Consider the following 18128-nt stretch of genomic DNA (forward strand, 5'->3'; position numbering starts at 1 on the left):
CTTGGGATAGCGCAATTCCTTTTGAACTGAATATCATATTGAAGTTATAAGCTCGTGCGTGGAACTCAATGAAAACGATACAGAAATCAAATACAGTAAATAGCTTTTCTCCAAACTCTTTCCATGATGTGACACTTTAAAGATAAGTGAAGAAACATGGTTGATATACACCGAGCCTAATAGACTGTGTATATTGCCATGAATAGAAGAAAAAAAATTCTAGTGTGAAGATCTTGTTGCTGCGGAGAAGCTTTCTAGTTTTGTCCATCTTTTTGATCTTCATTACTAAGAATTTCGGTCAATATGTCATTAGCAACTAACATTCTGTCGACAGCCTTTTTTTATTTTTTTGTTATTTAGAAATGCCCGAAACTTTAAAATTATACTGAAAACGTATACCACACAAAGCGACCAAATTTTCGTAATCCTTTCATCCTTCTACAGCCTTTGCTAGAGCTAGTCAAGCGATGTAAGGTGCATACCGCTCTGTTGCTAGAGTCTTTCACTTTGTGCATGTCCATACCATAGAGAGCGCATTTCTTAGCATTATCGAGGAAGTAAAGGTCAGCCTCTGCTGGGGTCAGCCCTCTATAAAGCCAATGACTAAACAGTAGTATAGTGAAAGAATAAGGTGTATAGATAAACTCTCCATACAGCATCCACAGGCAGAAGGACACAGCTCCTAAAACTTACGCCGTTGCAATTCTATTTACTTCGTACATAAGAGTTCGGTATACGGTATACCAACAGTCAAGGAGAGGTTTTCTCTCCAACTAGATGGGTACCTTCATGTGAATTCACCAAAATAGGTGGCTAAACAATTTGGACACAAGGTTGAAGTGTGCGGTTTTACGCAACGTGAAACAGGAAACATTAAATAGTAAAAACTTGACTAGATAGGTTTGAGAAACTAAATTACTGGTAGTGATTTAATGCTTGGCAATAGCATTAGCAGCTTAAAAATGAAGAATTGACCCACTTGCACATCTTGTGAAGATCAGAGATACGTAAGAGCAGTTCTTCACTCTGCTTGGGAGCAAAGCCAATTTGCCGGAGGTATTCTATGCCTATATGGTTCGCCCTTTCAAAGTCACCAATTTCACCCTGCGCTGTGAATGAGCCAAGTATGGCCTGTGTCTGAAAAGAGGCAGGCAGTAGCCCCGTAAAAAGATCCTTTCTGATCTGCAGCACAACGAGGTAGCGTGTATGATCCTCATTGAGCTGCTCGGGTGCGGGAGGGTAGAACTTCACCTCCCAGTAAAAGAGCAGATCTTTCACTACAACAGATCCCAATACATTTCATCAACGCCATCTATTATGCTAGTTTAACAGAAAACTATGTATGGATTGCTATGAACAGAGTCACAGATAATCCTATAAATAGATGTACAGATACTATTATATCCACCAGAGGTGCAGTCTGTGCAGTGTATACACATGTGTAGACCTATTTATAACTTAAGCCTAGCCTCATATGCGCCGCAAGCACTGGTGGCGAGATTACAGGGCTATGGGGCGATAAAATGGGAACCTACGCGCCAAGTAGGTTCCCATCCCCTGCTTCAAAATGTCGAACAAAAAGCACATTACGCGACAAACATCAAGTATCACTGAAGATAGCATTACCCTTAGCGACATCAACAGTAAACTTGATCTAACAAAAGAATGGATGGAGGATAAATTTAACTGCATATGTCAACATCTGGATCGTATTGGTAATCGTGTCACCGTCCTGGAAGATGAACAAAGGCAGCAAGCTAAAGCCTTGACGTACTATGGCGAAGAGATTGAAAGCATTAAAAAATCATTGTGCGACTTGCAGAAAGATTACTCTGACCTGCAACCATCTACTAGCTCGTTGACAAAGCTTTCTAAATCCATTCAACTCATAGAACAAGAAAAATTCAACAAATCACTTATTCTAGACGGAATTCCAGTAACAAATAAGGAAAATCTTCACGCTATTATTGAGAAACTTTCTGACAGCCTTGACCTTAGCTATAATGAACAAGACATTGACGGAATTTTCCGAACCAAACAGTCTGGTGAAAATCCTAAGAGAGCAATTATTATAAAATTCAACAAGATGTCTGCAAGAGATGCGTTCTATGATGGAAGAAAGAGTATGGTAAAAAAATCAATTACTACGAAGTCTCTGGGATATGAAAACTCAGACAAAATCTTCATCAATGAACAGCTGCCTAAAACAACACAGGAGCTGTTTTATAAAGTCAGATGTAAAAAAAGAGACTTAAATTATAAATATGCTTGGACCTATCATGGAAACATTTTCATGCGTAAAGAAAAAACTTCAGAAGCAATTAAAATTTCTTCCGACAAAGACCTGATAGACTTGAACTAATCATTTCCATAATTTAATGTGGTTTTTCTATTACTAGCGCAACTATACCAGGCTTCGACGATACACCTGATTTACTAAATATTCATCATAGCGCTTTGATCAAACCTAATGCATTGAAGAGCATAGTACTAAAAAACTCTATAAACATTCTGCATATAAACATTCGCAGCATTCATAACAAGTTTTCTGAATTTGAACTTTTTTTGGCTCATCTGAATGTTAACTTTTCTCTTATCGTTATATCAGAATCTTGGCTTGGTGAACATTCATATATTAACAAATTTATTTTAAAAAATTATCGATTGCTTTGCAGTTCACGGCCAAATGAAGGAGGTGGAGGAGTTTGCGTGTATGTGGCAGATGGTTTTGAGGCTAGAGTTTTGGCGGCTACACTGGCTGGGGCGGAGGCGGTGTTCGCGTCGGTGCATTCTTCGGGGCGCCGGATTTTCTCGGTGTTGGCAGTCTACAGGGCGCCCTCGGGCGCTCTGCCGTCTTTTCTGGAGGATCTCGGAGCTTTGATCCCCACATTACCACCGGACACAATAATTGTAGGTGACATTAATATCGATCTCTGTCCCGAAAATATTCTTGACATAAACTCATTCAATTATGAAAACTTGTTAACATCATATGGTTTTTGCAACACAATTTTAACTGCGACAAGACTAGGTAGTACCAAAAATAGCCTTATAGACCACATAGCAACTAACCGGGTTGACTCTAACATAAACTCTGCAACAATAGATTTTAATATTTCTGACCATCAACCAGTTTTTGCATCAATTGAGTTTAAAATCAAAATTCCCAAGCGTTCAAATTTATCCATTTTCATTATTGACTATGATCAGCTAGCAATCAAGCTTGCTGAACAAGATTGGCGGGCGATAATGGATTGCTCTGATGTTAACAAAAGCTTTGAATCCTTTTCTTTGTCGTTCCAAAATTTAATAAAAATAGCTGGGAAGAAAAAATTAATTTCCACAAATCAGAAAAAGCTCAACTTTTTAAAACCTTGGATGAATCACCATCTACTTAAACAGATAAATAAGCGAAGAAAATTGCACATTAAATGCAAAAAAGAACCTTTCAATACTTCGCTCCACACCTCTTACCACAGTTTCAGAAATTTAGTCACAAATGAAATTAAAACTGCGAAGACTAAATTCTATAAAAAAGAATTTGATAAATGTAAAAATAATCAAAACGAAAAGTGGAAATTCATAAACAGATTGTTAAATAGAGACTCTAAAAATTCAGATAGCCCAACGAGCATAAACAAAGATGGAAAACTCCTAACAGACTCGCAAGATATAGCTGAGACCTTAAATGATCATTTCGTAAATGTTGGTAATAAACTGGCCAATGAGTTGCCACTTTCCGATATTCACTTTTCTAAATTTATGGACAACTGTGTAAATGATATTGATTTTAGCTTCCAGATAATTGACCCCTACCAAACACTGCAAATAATTGATTCTTTCAGTCTTCCTAAAGCAACCGGCTATGATAGGATTTCTCTCCGTGCAATAAAAGAAAATAAACTAGTCCTAATTCCAGTTTTAACACATCTTATAAATCTTGTTATACAACAATCTAATTTCCCAAATTGTTTAAAAATAGCTCGCGTGACTCCATTATTTAAAAAAGGAAATAGAACAGATCCATCTAATTACCGGCCCATTTCCATTCTTCCTGCTTTATCAAAAATTTTAGAGAAATGTTTGTCTTTGCAAATACGGGATTTTTTAGAAACCAATAACATCTTGTCGCCTAAACAATTTGGTTTTAGAAAAGGTAAAAGCACCACTACAGCAATAAACAGTCTAATGGAATTTTTATATACTAATTTAGATCAAAGTAATATAACTCAGGGCGTATTTTTGGATTTTTCAAAGGCATTCGATACGATTAATCACAAAATTTTAATTGACAAACTTTTTTACTACAATTTTAGTGTAAAGTCTTCCTCTCTTATTCAAAGTTATCTCCAAAATAGATTTCAATTTACCAAAACAGATACTGATTGTTCGCAAATGAGGGCAATTACGATTGGTGTCCCACAAGGATCAATTTTAGGACCCCTCTTATTTTTAATTTTTATAAATGACTTAGTAAATGCTGCACCTGCTTTGGATTGTATTTTATTCGCAGATGACACCAATATATTTTCAACAGATAATTCTAAACTCCAAGAGGAATTAAATATTATTAATGAATGGTGCCTATCAAACAGACTCATTTTAAACAACAGTAAAACATTTCAAGTAGTTTTCAAAAATCCGTCTAAAAACACTCAAAATTATAATCTAAGCCTTTCTTTAAACAATTCTCAACTACAAATCAAAGATTCGACTCAATTTTTAGGTATCACGTTAGACAACAACTTGACTTTTAAAAAACACATCCAAAGTCTCATCAAAAAACTTAATTACATATTACTAATATTACGTTTCATTCGCCCCTACCTAGACAAATCAACCATGATCAATTTGTACTACAGTTTTTTCTATTCTCTTTTAATTTATGGAATCGAGTTTTGGGGCCACGGCAACAAAACTGATTTAAACAAACTTTTAATCATGCAAAAAAAGGCAATCAGAATAATACTCAATTTTAAACCAAATCAAACAGTTTCCAAAAATTTTAAAATTTTAAAAATAATGCCAATTGAAATTTTATTCCAGTATCGCCTGCTAATGTTTTTAACAAATTCTTTCCCCATGGAAGAGTTGCAAGATTTTATGATAGATCATTGTCAAGATACCCGTTTAAAAAGTAAAAATCAATTAAAGTTGAAAAAGTGTTTGTCTTCTAAGGGACAGAGATCGATATTTTTTAGTGCAATGAAATTATATAATAAATTTTTGAGTGATTGTGCGGGCTCTGCTCCGGGTCAGCTGAAGGCGAAGTTGGTAGAGCGCCTGTGGGCGTCCTGGGACTGTCCTTCCTGACTCTGGTGCTCCGGAGTGTGCGCTTATCGCTGATTCTGTTTCTTTTCCTACTGCTTGCTGGGGCTGCCTTGACTCTAGCCTCTGGCTATCTGGCATGTCCTATTGCTACTCTGTGTATTTTTTACTCATATTGTCATGTTATTATTACGCAATAAAAATCAAATCAAATCAAATCAAATCAAGTACTGCCGGTATTCAACGCAAGAGTTCAGTTCTATTCAACTTTCAAAAGAGCCACAGACAAAGTATTCTCGAAATGCACTGTACAAGTGAAGATTGGCATTTTCAAAGCAGCATCACGAGCAACCATTTTTATGCGATCGTTATCGAGGCAGCTATATGTAAACATAAGCCGGCGAGCCTAGCGCCGCAAGTGCTATGCTATGTGAGATTACCGCTGGGGCCTCGCAGCTGATATGGAAACCAGGCTTTAATTCTTGTAGCCAATAATCAGTAATACCCATGAAGAAGAGAAAGGGAATGTCCAGTGCGCACTCTTAAACTATGCATGAGTAATCACGGAACTTTAATTGACATCTGAAAGTATTCCTGGTAAGATCTGTTATAAAAATCAAACCTTGAGGGAAATCTAACCAACACTATAAGATTATTGCACTAAAATTCTAGGAATCCCTTGAGGAAGTTTATTTCTTGGAAAAAATTAGCCAACCACAAGAGCTTTTATAACTTACCATTGTCCACCTGCTTGTCAATGCGCTTCTCCAGGCTCAGCCAGAGCTGTCAACAGAATGGGTATCAGGCACATTATCACCATCGACAAAAATATTAGCAAGAAATTGAGTACAACATGCCAACCCTTAATAAAGTGAGTTGTCTGCCCCTCGCTTGCTACACTAATACAAATTAATCACGCTTGACATTGTAAGGCTGTGATGATAGTTTGTTAGAGGAAACGGTTATCAACTACTACTTTACCATGTATCAGCCGCTCGCTACATTCATCTTTCTATTTATAAAATTTGGCAATTGCAAAATTTAATCCTCTCATGATATAAACAACTAAAAAACATGTGATCAGTAAGTTACTGTAGTTATCGTTAGATTCAAGAAGCAATAACAACTGCTGTCATGTAATGACTATTACTAATAGTACTGTGGCAGCATTCACTAAATATTCTATGTAATCACTGCTGGAGTAAACTGGCTGGCTGATTACTACACATCTTACATGGAAACACGATGAAAAGTGCAGGATGATAAGCCCATACTGAACCACCAGGATATCATTGTCACATGGCGCTAGACTGCTGAAAGCTACTGAGTATGCCAAATGAGAATATGATTTCACGTCAGCATATGGCTCACATCTAGCAATCACACCACTAGTGGGCCACTCTATGCGAGAAAAGTATTTATGCTATTGTTCTTTAGTTTATAAAGCTATTTCTAGACAGCTTTAGACAACATTGTATTTTGTTCCAAAAGAATGAATCGCTGGCAGCAGAAATAAAAAAAATATCATCTTAAACTTGTTATGATGGAAAACTGCTCAGAAAATTGAACTCATAAAATCTAACATTTACAATAAGAATAGCCCTATATTGGAAGTTTGCACCCTGTAAGACGTTTCTAAATAGTCAATGGTCATAGATCTGCTAGTTAGCATAGACTCGGGGAATGCTTCATAAATATGGAAATATTCACACCGAGTTCCACTGAACTAAATTTTGTTTGTGATGAGTATAAATGGTACACCTAGTGAAACAGTGAAGACGCAATTGAATGAAGACGCACCAATTACACGTGTAGAATAATCGTGTAGAATAATCGTTACCGTATCTATTGTCATCCACGACAGCATGTCAATGACTTTGACATGCTTTGACATTTGACTTGAGTTATTTTGAAACATTCATGACCTTCGTAGTCAACAAGATGAATAAAACAACCAAAGGATTCTAAGCTCTTGAGAAAGTGAGCTTGCACATGCAAATGATTGAAAACTACCTATTTTATAACCAATATTCTATAACCAATCAAATGTGCTAAAACATATCACTGCCATGCTTGTCAGTTGATCCACAAGAGACTACAACAGCAACTGTCTTTTGCTTCCTTTCAAGCATTGACAAACACCTACATTGTAAGTAATAATTGCAGAAGTGATATCAAAACTGTGTCAGGGTCAAAGCATGAATCGCACAATTTCAAAACTGCACTTCTATTTTGCTTTTGTATTTTAAATTTATCCTTTGTAAAAAAAACAGTCATCAGATAATTTTAATTGTCACATTTATAGCTTTGCAGCAGCAGCACTACTTTTAGTCACTTTTACATAGAAATTGGATAAAAGGTTCCGAGCAAAAGATTTTGCTTGAGTGCAATTTTCACAGCAGAATTAATCTCTAGGATTCAGTCACAGGAATTATATAGAGTTGTCTACTGAATTTCGCTGGCATGATGCCAGTTCACAGCTAAATCTTTACTGATCCCGTAAATCAGCCTTCTGTCAATCAATGAACCCAATCGACAGTGAACATATTACATGTATATTGGAGTCATGTGATATGATGATATGATATCACAACTCACTCAAGGTTACGAGCCACTGGACTATATAAAAAGGTTTTACTATAAGACCAAATAATCAAAACAATCTCTCTATTTAACATACTCTTTGATTCTGAGAGTTGAAATAGGAAAGACCAAAGTAGTCAGCTTCTTCCAGGTTGATCTTGTCCTTGACCCGATCATACAGCACTTGCCCGGTCACATTTTTCTATCAACAAAGCATAAGAATAATTTAGAATCGCTGCGCTGGGTGAGATCAGCGATATTGGCGTGTTGCCAGACGTCTGTTTATCCAGCAGCAATGATTAGCCTCAGGAGCTGGCAGGTGTCATTTTGAGTGGCATTGTAACCAACTACACAATGAGTCACAAGACATTTATAGTAGCGCAGATACTACAGCCTTTACAAGCGTTGCACAACGGGAGCATGTAAAAATACACCACTGATCAACACTACAGACACGCGGCTTATCAAATACTTCTATAGGAGGAAAAGGCTGTCATGCTATGATAACTCTCATCTCTAAACAATGACTCAGCTACTAGGATTGACAACACATTCCTTCAGTGATTGTTTAAAGTGCTTGTTATCGCTTGTCGGTCAGCAGATGTTGTTTTTCAAAAACTCCCAGATTTCTCATTCACCAGTGTTGGTGCATGCCCATATTTGGGCTTACAAGAATTAAAAAAATAAACATATTGAGCAGTAATTATATCTAACCAGTGGTGGTTACTGGGTGAATTTTAACAGCCAGCGCTAAATGTAACCAAAATGTGCATAATAAATTGCTGGTGTAAACACAACTATATTGTATGGCAACACTCACTGCTATTTTATCAATAGATGAATTTAGCAAACTCCATCGCCAAAGTGCTTACTTTAAACATGACTATAAAAAGTGTCCCAAAACTTGAAACATACAAAAGATTAGGTGCTTGATAATAAAGTGTTAAAACAGCGAGTGAGCTGGAGTGCTACTAGCGATGCCGGTGGCTAAAAAAGTAGCGCAGCTGCATGCTTGCCGTCACATTAATAGCGGCTTTACTATGTAAATGGTACTCAAGCTATTATTCCAATTATAACACGAGTTAAAAATTAATTTACCGGCAACTCCACTTGGAAATTCTCTTGAGTGAGAAGGACCACTCGGCAAACAAGCATCTTGTGGGGAGATTTTCGTAAAATCAGTCGCTGGCTGAGAGTACTCCTCCAGCTGTACGTAGAACGTCTGCTAGGAACAGGGCTTGGTGGTGGGTCGAACCATAGCCTGTGATTTTTAGGGTAGCTCTACAAAACGCTATTACATGGATTGCTATAAACAAATAGTGAAAAACTGACTAACTATGCGCTAGAGTAGGTGCAGCTATGTAGGTGATAAGCATCAGACAGATGGTGAGCCATACTTTCTATATGCAGCATCCTGCAGCTGCCAAAAATACTAACCAGGAAATACAAATATTTACATATATGTATATTTACGTTTGCGTGTGTGTGTATATATAATTTAGTAGGAGAGAAAGGGTAGCAAATTTGTGGTGCCTGAAGCATCAAGCTGCGAATGCTAAACTACAGTGATATCTGTAGCTAGGATAGCCTGAGGAAAAGCCCTTCACTAGAATCCAAAATTTAACTAATTATACCACATAGCTTTTACATGGCTTTAGTATCCATTGTGCTTACACAAGCAAACACTTGTCGACCTTGTTCACTAATAGCGACCCTTTGTTCACTAATAGCCTTTATTAAAACATTATTTATTTGGGTCTCAATAGCATGATAAGAAATCTCATATCGACGGCTACAAAAAGGTCAGTGAGTAATGAACAGTGGTGAAAGGTCGTAGCGCATTTACAAGGGACAAACCATGGGTGTTTACAAGGTCAAGGGTCAAACCAAGCTAAAGTTGATCAAACTACAAGAACAAAAGCTCTGACACTTCTTAACTAGGTCTAATGTAATTTAAGATAGTAGGGCGGTGGAGAGGCTAAACTCAGCGTGTGCGGCCCCTCTGTTGTGCAGAGTTAGTTGACTCATGTCAGTTAGTTTTTTACATACGTTAGTAAAATATAGATCTGTAATCAAGAAGAAAAGTTTTCCTTTTTAAAAAAAAATTATTGCAACGAGATGGGATTGGCGGAGTCTTATCCAAGTCGTAAACTCTTAAATCCGTGTGTCTATATATTGAATGAACAGATGCGCTGGATGAATAGCGTGGACATGCAGCTAAGTGTTTGCTTGCAGCTGCCAAGATGAGGCAACTGAGTCAAAGCTGCCGGCCAATCAAGGGATATAAGTATCTCTCACTTTGGCATGCATTTGCACAAGCGATTAGACTTACAGATCTCTGAGACTGAGCAACATAATGTATGTTGTGACTCATTTCAGGCAAGTCTCTGTATACTAAATGGAAGATGAGTGTGAAGTGCAACAGAAAGCAGATGATAGGCTAACTCACTGACACCAACTTCTAGAAATTCAGTGAAATATCACATGTTATATCCACCTGTTACTGGGTGTCGCAACGTCAGTACAATGATAGATCAAACCAAAACACTGCTTATGGTGTCAAACAAAATACATTTATTATATGAACACGAAAATGCCAATGTATAGCCCATATATGAACATGGTCTATACATTCACAACTGTCTATCAATTCCGTATGTAACTATAGGTAGATTACATGTGCAGCGATGACATATAGCATATATATTCCATATGTAACTATAGATTACGTGTGCAGCGATGAATACATGCGAAAACATTAAACAGCCTGAACATTTTTGTAAGGCTTTGATCGTCGGCCAAAAGCTCTAAAGAAACTCAACAAAACTTTTACGATCTGGTAATCAAAGAACAGCTTATTTTAACAACCATGTACATGTATAGAACACGTATTGCATCTGATAAAAGAAAGGCACGAAGAGATCCTTCACTGTAGGTTTGAGACTGAATGGGCACATTTTATTCAGCACTTAATTACTACTCTGCAATATGAGCCAACAATGGCTGAAATGAGCAATTTTAGAATAACTTCCAATGTTCATCGTCTATGATTTACTACTCTATACGAGTGCCCAGCAATGCTTATCGATTGTCATCATATTTCTTATAACTAGCACTGGACAAGGGATAACAATAATATTTCTTAATAGGTTCACTATAGCAAGTTTTCTCCATATTACTTAAAAGAATCTGGTCCAATAATTTTTAGAATATTGTGGACACTTTTACCCATTAATAGGAACCAGCACTCATGTTAGAGAATAGAAGTCAAAAGAGTGAATTACAGAAATGTTAACACAAATTCTTTAGTGCTGATGAATAAACTTTATGCTACTATTATGTGCATGAAAAAACAGACATCTTTTTGTATAAAGGAAATACATGTATTAGCAAACTATTAGAATGCTGTTATTCCAGCAGCTGTAACATTTGCATTCTTACAGAATCAAAAATTTATAAAGTTGCAGTTTAAAAGAAAAAACTTAAAAATTTACTTCCTTGTGCATACCGAAATTCAAGTTTTCACCTAGCTTGACTGTTGAAGAAAATTCAACATTAATGGATAATTTTACGAGTTACAAAATGCACTGAGAAATAATGCAACTCTGAACTTACTTTTTGTAGAGCTTGCAAAGATCAAACTGAAAATGAATAACTTGGATATCTACATAACTGATGACATAACAGCAATAGTTTACGGAATCACAAGAAATAGTAAAAAACGACAATTTCCTGTTTTTATAATGAAAGTAAGTACAAAATAAAAAGTTATAAACTTGTAAACTTGCCAGTTCAACACAATAAAACAAGCTAAACATATCAAAGCAAAATAAGACATTTTAAAAACTTTAATAACGGTATAAAAATATTTTTAGTGCATTTTGTAACTCTTAAAATTAAAAAATTATTATTAATTATATATATACTAGCTGTACTACCCGGCATTGCCCAAGTAATAAAAAGTCATAGGTCAGAAAATGTATTTGTACTTAACATTTAAGAACATTTGCAATTCTAACTTTCTATCCACATATCGTGAGAAATGTGTTTTGTGTAGTTGAAATAAATTAAGAGAGAAAATAAAAACAACTGTAAAGGTTTTCAAAATTTTTCAAACGACTGTAAGTTTCCAACGTCATAACTTAAAAGAAGTGTTTCGTTGAAATAAATTAGGAGGAAAAATAAAACTCTAAAGGTGTTTAAATGTAAATGTAAAATCATTAGCAAGTAATAGCTAAATATAGTCTGTTTTGCTACGATTACAATGAAAAATTATTAAGTATAGAAATTATATTCATGATGTTAGTTCGTTTCAGTGTTGGCATGCAAAAATTGGCATGCCAATTTTCGCAAGCTAGTGTTAGCATGCGAAAATATTGTAGACTATAGATGTACATAGAGTGGTATAGAAACCCAAAGTATTTAAAGCAATCACCTCCTGGTAAAATCCATCAAAATCATAATCATTAAAATTTTAAAAATAGTAGCAAAACAATATGTTAACCTTAGTAATCATAGGTACCTCCAATGACTTTAGTGCATTTTGTGGTTATGATCTGCAAGATGATATAAAATTACAAAGTACTATGTAGAGAGTTCTTACCTTCGGGGCAGCCGTGTAACATAAACGCTGAATCTAACTTATATGAATTTAGTTTACTAAACATATACTTTAAGGAATTTTTAGTATGCGTTTTAGTAAACTTCAAAATTGCAACTAAAATTTCATCATGTATCGAATCACTCTTTTGCGAATCGGTTTTTACCACAACGGATAGGCTAAGGCTGAACTTGCCATGGCGAGCAACGTATATATCTTAATAACGTATATATAATCAGTACACAAATCGCCAAAATTTAATTTCGAGATAAACTATTGTTGATATCGTCTGGCGAAAAAAATTAGCCCTAACGCAAAAAATGATGAAGAAACATCGATATACTTAGGCGCAAAATGTTTCTTAAAGGTTGACTTGCAACACAATTCACATTGCCGTTATTTGATATGAAAAGATTCACCATGTCTTACTCTGTTGTGTTGTAGGTGCAAAATATGTGAAAAGGTGATTACAAGCTCTTAAAAGCTCAAAAACGAACAGAAAATCGCAGCCACACGAGACCGCCGTAGTTTGGATACCCTTTCCAAAACGGCTCAAATGTGATGTAGTTGTGAGAGATGGTTTCTGTTTACACTTTCATGCAACCTTATTCGTCGAAATATTTTCACAAATATACTTCACGCATTCAATAAAACTATGTCTATTGTTCTTAGGCGTATATTTTATCGTCATCGTAATGCTGTCACTTTTAGCAGTGATATCTTATAACTTACCGTAAAAATCCGTTGAACTTTTTAGCCTTAGCTTGAAGGAGTACATATCATTGTCTGATAATCATGACGAGCCTGTTGGTCACTTGTGATAATCGAAAAGTGCTGCAGAAATTATTTGCGAAGTATTGGGTCACATGATCAGATTACGACTTGCCGATTAGACCAGGCCAAAACAAAACTGTAAAGTAGCGAGCATCTATATTTGATACAGGGTCTTCGGTAAAACCCGAAGTGTTTGTCATAAACTAGTACTACGATAAGTTTTATATTGAGCTTTGTATTGGCCTTTGAATTCACGTGAGAACATACGTGACAAGACAATAACCAAATTTCATGGCTACGTCATCGAAATGAAGAGATTCCAATCTACGGCGGCTTTTTGTTTTTGAGCTTTGAAGAGCTTGTAATCACATTTCCACATATTTGGCACTTACAACACAACAGAATAAGACAGTGAATCTTTTGATACCAAATAACTGTAATGTGAATTTTGTTGCAAGTCAACCTTTAACAAGGGCATCGTAACGTGTGGGCGCAATGCTGAAATAATTAGCATGTGCATATGCTATAAGGTACAATATGATAGTGTCTTTGAACAATATGCCTTGTTTAGCTCAGTGGTAGAGCGTGTGGATTTTAAACTTGCAGTTGCAATATCTGTGAGTTTGAATCTATAATGATGCCAAATTTTAATACCAAGATATTAATAGCTAAAGCTGGACATACACAAACTTTGAGAAATATATATACAGTGGAACCTTGATTCTCGGACACTTCAGTTCTTGACCAACTCGGTTTTCGACCAAAAAATTTGAGATTTGTTCGTCTCGGATCTCGACCATAAATTCGGTTCGCAACCAAACCGGAGCGTGCGTATTTGAATTAAACATTTGGAGCAGCTCCGGAAACAGCATGTTTATACGTTTAATGACGTTGTTATGAGTCACTTACGGAAGGTTCTCAAACAAAAGGAGAAGTTTCGTGTCATAAATTCTTTACAAAAAGGAGCCATCTAGGAGGACGTCGCCTCTACCCTAAGAGATTTTCTAGGAACACAACTCCTCTAGTCAAGTTACCCTAAATTGTTTTGGGGGAGGATTCTTCTTCAAAGGTGTGAAGTAAATGTGCCATTGCTATTTCTATTTTCTTTTTCACAAGATTTTTGATGTAGCTGATCTGTTGCATTTTTTGATGTTTCATTATTAACTTCTGAGATTTTTGGTATTGTATCATAACCTTTAATGTTTTTGATGTTTTAAGAGCAAAGCATACAAAATGTTTACTTCTTGTTTTCTTTTTCCATCATCATAGATAGAAAATTTTTTATTAAAATTAAACGCGCTCTATATCTACCCGTTTTTATTTGTAGTATAAAGTACAGTTTATGGTGTAAATTGTTAAAAAATATTTTACTGAAGTTGTTAAATCAACTTGGAATGGATTAAAACTTGTATACATTAATTCTAATGGGAAAACTTCTTTCGGATCTCGAACAACTAGGTTTTTGAACTACCTTCTGGAACGGGTTGTGTTTGAGAACCGAGTTTCCACTGTATATATACGTATATATTACTTTAGTTTATTGCCCAGAATTTTACCAAAAAGCCTACCAGCAATAAATTTACCAAATATGTAATGTTTGCAGCTGCCAAGTTTCCTTCAAAGGAAAAGGTCCATGCACATGACTAGCCTATGACCAGCTGGGAAAAATGAAAGAGAGTTTTGGTATATAAAGCTTACTTAAAGAAAGCTGGCTATGTGCAAGGGCGGAAAAAAGTAAAAAGTAAAAACATGTAGTCAGTGCATAAAAAGACCAAATGTAGTTAAAAAAACATGTGCAGGGTATCCATTATGAGTAATAACAATGTGAACCGAGATGGGCAAAAACTATCAATAAAATGTCATATAGGGAGCTAATCAATAGACGTGAAGAAGCAGAAATTGGACAGCTAACTACAAAAAAATAACTAAAGATGGATAAACAAGGGATTTTCTTATAAAAAGCTATGAGTGAGCATATCATGGGAAAGCCTACATCCAATTACTAAACAAAACAGATATAATCACGAGAACGATTGCAATTGAAAACCCTAACCAATGTATGCTTTTACTAAATAAACTAAAATCAATTTAGGCCTATGCCGTATGAAATTAACACAAAGCTCTTTAAGTAGATACTCAAATAGTAGGAATGAAAATCGATTCCAATCTTTTGATACTTTCAAATCTTTAACATTTTATCAGATTGACCATGATTGCTGCTTTTTTTTCTACACAACCTAACTTACAAGCTTTACAAATCTTATGTCATTATCAAACTGCTACCATTTAGAGAAGCACATAAAGCAAGAGGAGAAATACCCAAGTGTTATAAAAGTTTAAATCTAGCTTTGATCGTAAATTTTTGTAGAGTCTATAGAGAAACAGCTGGGCGAAAATGACAAACTTAGCTGACACTGCAGTATTTTAATTCAGTCATATAGTAGATCGTTGAAACTGACCGTGACTATTCGGTGCGCGCATTCGTCATTGTAGGCATACAAAAAACGTTTGTACATTTAGAGCCACTAACAAGTCTAATTTTTGGAGCACGTTAAACTACACAGAAACATACGTACTGCCTCCTTTATGCTTAGCGCATGTTAGAGAACGCAGAAAATTATATTTGTCGCTGAAAAATTACTCGTAAAATTACGGGCAAAATATTATAAATTGTTCCATCGGTGAAGCGGGCATACAAAATATAAACTTATCGATTATTGTAAATCTGAAGTTTAAGAGAACTCTGTGCAACGGTCATATTACACTTTTGCAAACAAAAAACTTATTATCATAGTTTAGGATTATCTAAATTCATGAGAACTTACCGACAAAATGTTTATCGAACACGCGCAAGCAAGTTTGTCTCTCTCACACGCGCTAAGGCGGTTTCATTCCAATAATTCCCTAGCAGCGTCTATCGTTATTTTTGTAGGTTACTAGCTAGGCATCATTAAAAAACGGAAGTCCTTTGATCTCTTCACAAACCTCAACAACATAAGTGAGATATTTCATTGGAGTCCATGTAAGTTAGGGTGGGCTGTGCTTTTATTAGACCTCCCTAAATCTGTACAGCGGATAAGAACTGCGGTTAAAATTGTAGAGTTGTTTACTCACGACAGACACAGCCTACTAACGCGAAAAACAACTCCGTAATTTTAATACGTCTCTCTATCTCTCTATGCAATCCCTCTCTTTAGAGTAAGATGTCTGCTTGCTTTATTGATGTGTTTGGTGTGTTTTAAGATGGCTCCGTAGTCCGATCATTGCTCTGCATTGACGATTGCAATGTGGACAATGGTAGTCATCATTCATCAAAGTATCAGATGAGCTATGCCGCACTTTTCGTGCTGCTTTGAGCTCTTCTCTGTGACGCATTTTTTCATTTTCAAGTATCTTCACCCCTTTATGAGTTAGAGTTCTCCATCCAGTTCTTCTCGTGGCATTCCATTCCCAGGTTTCACATCTGATGTGACAACGCTTCAAGCTATCTTTGAGACAGTCTTTATAGCGCTTTCTTTGTCCCCCCTGTGACCTCTTCCCATTTTCTAGTTCGGCATACAGAATCTGTTTTGGTAGTCTGTAGTTTGGCATTCTAACCAAGTGTCCAGCCCAACGAAGTCTGTTCTTAACGATCATACTTTCGAGGCTGGACATCTTAGCTTGTTGATACACACTATTGTTAGTGCGTTTGTCAGACCATTTGATCATTAGTAGTTCTCTCATTTTCCTCATGTGATAGTTCTCCAGAACCTTGACGTCAGTGCTGTAAGTAGCCCATGTTTCTGAGGCATACAGTAGTGTGGGGACAATTACTGCCTTGTACACTTTTAGCTTGGTGTCGACTTGCAAGACTGGATTTTCAAACACTCTTTGTCTCAGTTTGCTGTATGCTATGCTAGCTCCCTGCAGTCTTCTCTCTATCTCCTTCCCTAGGTCGGCCTTGGAGGAGAGATTACTACCTAGGTATACAAAGTCATCTACAGGGCAAAGTGGTTCGCCTCCGGCAACAATGCGTGGAGTGACTATGTTTTTTCCAGGTTTCGGCTGGTACAATACTTGAGTTTTCTTTGCATTCAGCTTGAGTCCAAGAGCCCTGTAAGCATTTTCAAAAGCTGTCATGACTTCTTGAAGATGTTCTTCTGTATGAGCCACGAGAGCATTGTCATCAGCATATTGGAGCTCAAGAACACTTTGTTTCGAAGTTAGAGTTTTAGCCCGAAGTCTCTGCAGGTTGAACAGATCGCTTATTCGGTAGTTCAATGTGATACCTTCAGAGAGTTCTTGTTTCACAAGGTGTAGTACAGCATATAAGTAGATAGAAAACAGCGTTGGCGCAATCACGCAGCCTTGTTTCACCCCAGTTTTTACTCCAAAAGGATCCGTTTGTTGGCCATCTACCAAAACTGATGCGTTCATCTCATCATGCAGAAGCTGCACAATAGCCACAAATTTGGGAGGGCAGCCGATTTTCTCAAGTACTTTGTAGAGAGATTGTCTGTCAACAATGTCGAAAGCCTTGGTAAGGTCTATGAAGGCCATGTAAAGGTCCTTGTTCTGTTCTCGGCATTTTTCCTGGATCTGTCTAGCAGCAAATATCATATCTACTGTACCCCTGCCAGGCCTAAAACCACACTGCGTCTCTGGAAGAATTTTTTCCGCAACACTGGAGAGTCTATAGGACAGAATTCTAGCTAGAATCTTCCCCGTTATTGACAAGAGGGATATCCCCCTGTAGTTCCCACACATCGTCCTATCTCCTTTTTTGAAGATGGTAACAATCAGTGCATCACGTAATTCATCAGGTATTTTCTCAGTTGTCCACACAAGTGTAAAAAGGCAGTGCAGTTTCTTGGTAAGTTTAGTTCCACCATGCTTGAAAACTTCTGCAGGTATTCCATCAGCG

The 18128-nt window shown here is 36.5% G+C and overlaps 1 protein-coding gene across 6 annotated transcripts in view; it reads right to left on the reverse strand.

Annotated features, from left to right (window-relative positions):
- LOC137396462 (band 4.1-like protein 3) overlaps positions 1-16144 on the reverse strand; it is a 33592-nt gene extending 17448 nt beyond the window's left edge. For all 6 annotated transcript variants that reach the window (XM_068082778.1, XM_068082789.1, XM_068082781.1 and 3 more), the window contains exons 1-6: positions 16051-16144; positions 8950-9132; positions 7949-8053; positions 6006-6051; positions 980-1277; positions 483-588 (exon numbers count right to left, since the gene is read on the reverse strand). In XM_068082778.1, coding sequence (XP_067938879.1) covers positions 483-588; positions 980-1277; positions 6006-6051; positions 7949-8053; positions 8950-9006 — 612 coding nt within the window. In that variant the 5' untranslated portion in view covers positions 9007-9132; positions 16051-16144. The remainder of the gene's footprint in view (positions 1-482; positions 589-979; positions 1278-6005; positions 6052-7948; positions 8054-8949; positions 9133-16050) is intronic.
- Positions 16145-18128: the final 1984 nt, after the last annotated feature.

The sequence above is a fragment of the Watersipora subatra genome, chromosome 1, assembly GCF_963576615.1.
Source record: "Watersipora subatra chromosome 1, tzWatSuba1.1, whole genome shotgun sequence".
Lineage (NCBI taxonomy): Eukaryota > Metazoa > Bryozoa > Gymnolaemata > Cheilostomatida > Watersiporidae > Watersipora > Watersipora subatra.